This window comes from Silurus aristotelis, assembly GCF_946808225.1.
Source record: "Silurus aristotelis genome assembly, chromosome: 8".
Classification (NCBI taxonomy): domain Eukaryota; kingdom Metazoa; phylum Chordata; class Actinopteri; order Siluriformes; family Siluridae; genus Silurus; species Silurus aristotelis.
The window spans coordinates 27868108-27875607 of record NC_139581.1 but is presented as its reverse complement, the minus strand read 5'-3'; the positions used below and the strand labels follow the sequence as shown (position 1 = coordinate 27875607).

General features: G+C 40.6%; 1 protein-coding gene across 13 annotated transcripts in view; it reads left to right on the top strand.

The window, feature by feature from the left end:
• mecom (MDS1 and EVI1 complex locus) overlaps positions 1 to 6404 on the top strand; it is a 154980-nt gene extending 148576 nt beyond the window's left edge. For all 13 annotated transcript variants that reach the window (XM_083548993.1, XM_083548987.1, XM_083548998.1 and 10 more), the window contains 4 exons: positions 227 to 371; positions 3022 to 3279; positions 3360 to 3531; positions 4419 to 6404. In XM_083548993.1, coding sequence (XP_083405119.1) covers positions 227 to 371; positions 3022 to 3279; positions 3360 to 3531; positions 4419 to 4547 — 704 coding nt within the window. In that variant the 3' untranslated portion in view covers positions 4548 to 6404. The remainder of the gene's footprint in view (positions 1 to 226; positions 372 to 3021; positions 3280 to 3359; positions 3532 to 4418) is intronic.
• The last annotated feature ends 1096 nt before the right edge of the window (positions 6405 to 7500 follow it).

Genomic DNA, 7500 nt, shown 5'->3' with positions numbered 1-7500 from the left:
CACAACAACTAAACACAAACTAAAAAACTACACAAGTTGAAACAACTTTTAAAAAACAACTACACAACGAACAGAAACAAGTAGAAAAATAAACATAACCAGAAAACTAGGAAACAGTTCAAATAAGCCAATGAAAATGAAAGTTTCAGTAAGTTCTAATGTGTGTGTGTGTGTGTGTGTGTGTGTGTGTGTGTGTGTGTGTGTGTGTGTGTGTGTGTGTGTGTAGGCACAGCAATGTCGTCACCACAGTCAGAGCTGGACAGTAGCAGCGCTATTCTGGACGATAAAGAGGACTCGTATTTCAACGAAATTCGGAATTTCATCAGCAGCAGTGGCCAGAGCGCTGTATCGCCTCCACACTCTGACGAAGGGTAAGTCCTATCATCATCATCCTCATCATCACCCTCATCATCCTCATCATCCCCATCTTCTTTCTCATAATCTCAAACCTCCTCCTCATCATAATTACCTTCATCCTCCTTATCCTTACCATTATCATCATCTTCTTCCTCATCATCTTACTTATCATCATCATCATCATAATTCTCATCCTTATCATCATTACCATCATTATGATCCTCATCGTCCTCATCATTATGATTATCAGCATCATCCTCATCATTCTCATTATCAACCTTATCTTCATCATCCTCGTCATTCTCATTATCAACCTCATCTTCATAATCATCTTCATCATCCTCGTCATGCTCATTATCAACCTCATCTTCATAATCATCTTCATCATTCTCATCATCATTCTCATCATTCTCATTATCTTCATCATCATCATTATAATCCACTTCCTCCTGCTTCTCCTCCTGCTTCTCCTCCTCATCATCATCATCATCATCATCAGTCAGCACATGTTTTTTGGCTGTGTGTTCTTTTGATTTATGAGTCACTTAGGAAACTTTTCATCAGTGTGCTTGGAGTACAATCTAATTCCCAATGCTGTGAAATCAGAACATATCAAACTGTACACACACACACACACACACACACACACACACACACACACACACACGAGAGCGCTCTGTCAGGCTTCCATCCACACCGTTTGCCAGAGGCAGGATAGCGAAGTAATTACACACAAACATTAGTGAGCTTCAGACTTTATTAATTAACCTCTGTGTGTGTGTGTGTGTGTGTGTGTGTGTGTGTGTGTGTGTGTGTGTGTGTGTGTGTGTGTGTGTTATTAATTACCCTGTCGCCAGTGGTCTGTGAGAGTTAACGATAGGTCGGTCTACAGCTGGACTTGTTCAGTGATTGGCTTATTGTCTGGGTGTGTAACGTTGTCTACTCAAGTGTGTGTGTGTGTGTGTGTGTGTGTGTGTGTGTGTGTGTGTGTGTGTGTGTGTGTGTGTGTGTGTGTGTGTGTGTGTGTGTGTGTGTGTGAGAAAATGAGAGAGAGGGAGAAACAGAAGGTGTATGTGAGTTGGTGTTTCTGTGTTTGTATGTGAGTTTGTGTGTGTGTGTGTGTGTGTGTGTGTGTGTGTGTGTGTGTGTGTGTGTGTGTGTGTGTGTGTGTGTGTGTGTGTGTGTGTGTGTGTGTGTAGGTAACGACAGCCCACATCTGGTCCCAACATGTGTTTGTGAACAGGAAGTAGGCATGGGACTGCAGGTCAGGGGTTGCTGAGTGTTTCCTGTCAAAGTGACGGCTCCTGATAGATACTTCATCCTCCACAAATTACCCCTTTAATTAACCAATCTGTTTTCATCATCACGCCATCCTGCTCTCTTTCTCTTTCTCTCTCTCTGTCTCTTTCTCTCCCCCCCAGCCTTTCCTCCCTCTTGCTTTCCTCTCTCTCTCTCTCTCTCTCTGTCTCTGTCTTTCCTTCTCTCCATTTCTCTCTCTCGATCTACCACAAATCTCCCTTTTCCTTATCTTTCTCTCCTTCTCTCCCTTTTTTCCCTCCCCCTCTCTCTCTCTCTCTCTCTCTCTCCCTTTCCCTCTCTTTCTTAGTCCCATTGTTTCTCTCACTTTCTATCAATCCCTCTGTTCCTTTCTCTCATTCTCGCTTCTCCACTTTCTTCCTCTCTCCCAAATTTCTTCCTACTTTCTTCCTTGCTTTCCCTCTATCCCTAAATTTTTTTCTCTCTCACTCCCTTTCTCTTTTTCTTCCTCTTGCTTACATTTTTTCTCTCTCCCTTATGATCTCCCTATGTTTTCTTTTTCTTCTCTTTTCTCTATCGCTCTACCTCTCTCTCTCTCTCTCTCTTTCTCTCTCTCTCTCTCTCTCTCTCTCTCTCAGTTCTTTCTCTTTCTCTCTCCCTCCCTCCTTCTCTCATATTTCCACTTTCTCCTCATCTGGCTGTGTAATTAGTGTGTATGTGCAAATCCTGCACTTCATTCTCTGATCCTTCATTTCCTGATATATATAGTCCTTTTGGTAACACACACACACACACACACACACACACACACACACACACACATTCCACTTTTTCTTTCTTTCAGTAGGTAATGTACAGAGTTGGGGAGGTGACGAGAGAGACTTCCAGACCCGTAATTAGCAAATCGCTTGTAGCGCACGACTCCAGCCCTCTTCCTCTGGACTGTGTGTGTGTGTGTGTGTGTGTGTGTGTGTGTGTGTGTGTGTGTGTGTGTGTGTGTGTGTGTCTGTGTGTGTGTGTGTGTGTGTGTGTGTGTGTGCCCCGAGGAGTAGATACGACCGCTCTTGCTCGGCTCTCACCGAATGAGCCTGTCAGCTAAATATTTGCCCTATTAGATGAATCGAAGGTAGTCAAGAAAATAAACAAGAGAACGAGACTGAAAGAGGGAGAGATGGAGGGAGAGATGGAGGGAGAGGGAGAGGTGGTGTGGAAACTGAGAATTTGAGAAGGAGAAGAGTAAAATAAACCAGCGATGGGAAAAAGGGAGAGAGAGAAACTGTTTAAGTGCCTTGATGATAGAACGTGTGCTGCTCTGCCAAAGCTGGCCATACACACACACACACACACACACACACACACACACACACACATGCGAATGTTGGTTAAACCTCGTTTCACGTTTTTCAGTTTAAACGGCGGCCAATTCGAGGACGACAAAGTCGCAACCCAGTCGACATCACATGACCTAGATGAGGAGGAAGGGGAGGAGCCTGGCGTAGAGGAAGCAGAGGAAGAGGAAGCAGAGCTTTGCGACACAAGCAAACCAGACAACGAAGCGGCGTCCAGGAACCTGTGCGACGACGGCCCCAACGACGGCATGAACGACGAGCTGGACTACGACGCCGCCGCCGATGGACTTCTGGAGTGCAAATCTTCACCACAGAGGTGCGATTTGTTTGTTTGTTTGCTTGTTTTGTGTAATAAAACACTCCTGCGAAGTCGAATAACGCAAACGTACGCGGCAGGTTCGACGAGGACGACGAGGACGAAGAGCACGGCGGATTCCCCGCGCTGGATCACATCCGACGCTTCACCGCCGAGGAGGCTGAGTTCAGTGACGGTGATGTCGCAGGATTCGACTCCGCCCACATGCCTGAAGCTCTGAAACAGCCCCTGTACAGGAAGTCCAAATCGCAGGTATGAAAAACTTAATCAGGAATCAGTCAACATCGCTCATGCACTCCGAGATAATTATACTACGTGACATCACATTTTTTTAGGTTACTAATTAGCTGATTAATTATGTATGATGTCATTATTAGGTAATTAAAGTGTAATTTCTACCAACCCCCAAGCACTTGGTCCCTTTTGTGTGTGTGTGTGTGTGTGTGTGTGTGTGTGTGTGTGTGTGTGTGTGTGTGTGTGTGTGTGTGTGTGTATTTTCATGTGTGTGTGCATGTATACATATATGAATGTGTATATAAGCTCAACCAATAGGGACTGATAATCGGATGTTTTACAAATTGGACCCTATTTTTTATTAGACTTGACTACAATTTTCCACTTGTCCAAGTTGTAGAAAACTTGGACTCAGGTCCTTCATTCCAATAGACAGCAAACGGTGGACTCGATTCTATGTAATAGTTCTCCATAGCAGAGGTCCCCAAAAAAACAGCTTGTGAACAGGTATCATTTGGTACTGAAAGAATAAAAAACTTATATATATATATTTCCATTTTATTGATTTTTGCAGTCTGTTTTATTTATACATTAAAAAAAATTGTTTAAAATTGTTTCGCATGTGCCATTTTCCCGCACTTGTTTCAGTCGCTACACATTGATCAATTAAGTTTGCACTGATTCTGCATTACGGTGACACAACCCCCTCGAACTGTCCCGCCCCTGTCCTCAAAAATTGTCTCGCGTGAATCAGGTCTGAGATGCACCAAAGTGGGGACTGATACTTTATAGATACAGAAAGTGTTACAGTAAAAGACTAATGAAGCACAATGAGGACACACTTTTTTGTACTGTTGTCCTGATCTCTCGCTTTTTCTTCTTCTTCTCTCTGTCGTTCTCTCTAGGCTTACGCCATGATGTTGTCTCTGGCCGATAAAGACCCCCTGCCCCCACCCTCTCACGCCACTTCGGTGTGGCACACGCTCGGACGTGCAACCGAGTCCAATGCCATCCAGTCCCTCAGTCACGTATGATGACCTTCACGTCTGACCTCTGTGACCTCTAACCCCAACCGCAGGCACTCGCACCAAGCTCGCACTCACCTCGCTCGCCATGTACAGCCCACTGCTGAGTAGAGCACTTTGGTTTACAGAATACACCAGTATCAGGGTCCTCGCAATGTACAAACACGTAAACACACACAGTTTCTAAAAACACTAGTCATTTCATGACCTGGCATTACACATTTGTTTAAATTGATTCTGATTGATGTTTTTTTTTTTTTATGATGGTGATATGAGAAAGATGATGATGATGATGATGATGATGATGATGATGATGATAATGCTGCTCATAGCAGTAACAAAAAGCGTATTTATTATGTCCAGTTTTTATGTTTTGTACAGCAACGGCAGCTCGTGGACACGTAAAAGTGAAACACTACGATAGAACAATTAAAAGAAATAATTACATCCCATACACACACACACACACACACACACACACACATATACACACACACACACACACAGATTGTCAGTCTATGCTTATTTGTCTGTCATTATCATAACCTTGTTTTTAATATTCGATTTTTTATGTATTTAGACATTATTTTGTCTTGAGACATTACACACACACACACACACACACACACACACACACACTGTTACTGATGACCTTCCTTTTAAACTAGAATAATCAACCTTATTAAAGGGACGGGGGTCACAAACTTGACTGGTGTGTAAATGTATTGTAATATATATAAATATAAAACATAGAATCAATCAAATAAAATAATAAAATACAATACAATACGAGTCCGATCGTGTCCATCAAAGCACTGCATCTTTAACCTGAACTCCGCCCATTTTCTCTACACTGTCCAATGAAAGGCAAAATCACATTTCTTGAAGAATAAATAAAAAAAAATAATTTTTTGGTGAAAGGTTGTAAAAACATTTTTTATCAGAAAAAAACTTTTTCTGAAAGTTTTTAGAAAGAATTTTTTTTTTTACATTTTTTTCCTTTAGTCTTGCTCTCTAACATACTGACGTCACAATGCAGTCTGCGTGCTAGCAGCTAGCTATTCCGTTTTGGTGTGTTTCATTTCTAGACAATCATGGGTTCATTGTTTGTGTAAAGGCTTTGTTATTTTTATGATATTTTTTTTCCTGTTCTTATTGCTGTGTATGTCAAAAAAAAAAAAAAAAACCCGACATATTTATTTTCCACAGTTGGTTTACTGAATAGCACTGCTCTTGAGCTCCACCTTGTGGTGAAGCCAGAGAACACGAGTAATGTCTGCGTGCCAGATAGTATTAAACTATTAAACCTTCAAGTCTTTTAATGAAACGGCTCTATGATATAGTTATTACTTGTTTTTTTGTTCGGTTTTTTTATTTGGGGGTTGACACATTTATGAATTGTGTACAATATAAAAAAAGGGGTAAAATATAATAAAGAAAAGCATAAAAAAAATCAAAGATATTTCTTCATAAAAAAAAAAGTAAAAAAAAAAAAAAAAAACGCATGACTGGTGTCAAACTTTTTTTTTCTACAGTTGTGTCAAGCTTGTGCGATGTTCGGGTCCCTGTCGAGTCGTCTTGCCAAACTCTATAATAAAAAAAAAGGAAAAAAAAAAAAAAAAAAAAAAAGACTTTCTTCGTCTTGACATGTTGAAGGACCGGATTGTTTTTTTTGTCGTTGCTGTTGTTGTTGTTGTTGTTGTTTGTGTCAGTTTGTTTGTTGTTTATTGTTTCTAATTCCATTTTGGAGCGTAATCGGCTAAGTCGAGGTACTTTTTGTTCTGACGCTTTCTACAGTTGTAAGTGTAACGCATTTCAGCGGAGTAATGTGGGAGGTGCAACTAAGAAATAAAGGACTCCAGTGTAGACTTGGACAGTCTGTTTCTTTATCTCTCCGTCTTTCTGTCTCTTTCATTCCTCTAACGTTTTGTGTTACTTTTTATCATTTTGTCCTCCTTTTGTAGACTGTGAACATCTGAAACTGTGAGTTTGCTCCTATCGTAAAGCAGAAGCGAGGTTCTTTCACGACAAGGTTTAAAAGAAGTAAGAAGTTCAAATGTGTAAAAATTAAACCAAATTACAACAATTACACAATAAAACAGCATCGTCATCACAATTACGCAATAACACATCAGCAGCACAATGTCACAATTATATAAGACATTACAACAATTAAACAATAATATTACATCGCATTAACATCATCACAATATCACAATGAGGACATAAACAATAACACAACATTATCGTCACAATATCACAGTTATACAATTACAACAATTGCACGATAACACAACATCACAATATCGTGATCATACAATAACACAACATCAACACAGAATCATGATTAACGATAACACATCACACTATAACACATTTGGAAAATAACACAAAATCACAATTCTACAATAACACTGTCACAAAAACACATTCAAAACACATCACAATATAACAATTCTACGACAGTTTAATTATCACAATTACAACAATTACACAATAGCACTTCAGCATCACAATATCACGATAACACAATAACACAAGATCATCATCATCATCACAATTACAACAATTATATGATAACACATCAGCAGCATCACAACAATTCTTTCAGAATTTCTGATCGAAATATCACAATTAAATACCATATAACATCACAATCTCTCACACACACACACACACACACACACACACACACACACACACACACACACACACACACACACACACAGTATCAGCACCAAACAAGTGTGAAAGCAAGTCACAGTTCCCACAGGCCTACTGTCCCACTGTCAGAGAGAGAGAGAGAGAGAGAGAGAGTGAAAGAGAGAGTGAGAAGACAGAAAAGAAGGCAGAAGGGAAAAGAACGAGGGAACGAACAGCAGCCGAGGGAGGGAGGAAAATAGGAAAGCATGTGTGTTTCATTCGTTTGTTCAAGGCAAATGATGGATGAGGTGGAGAGATG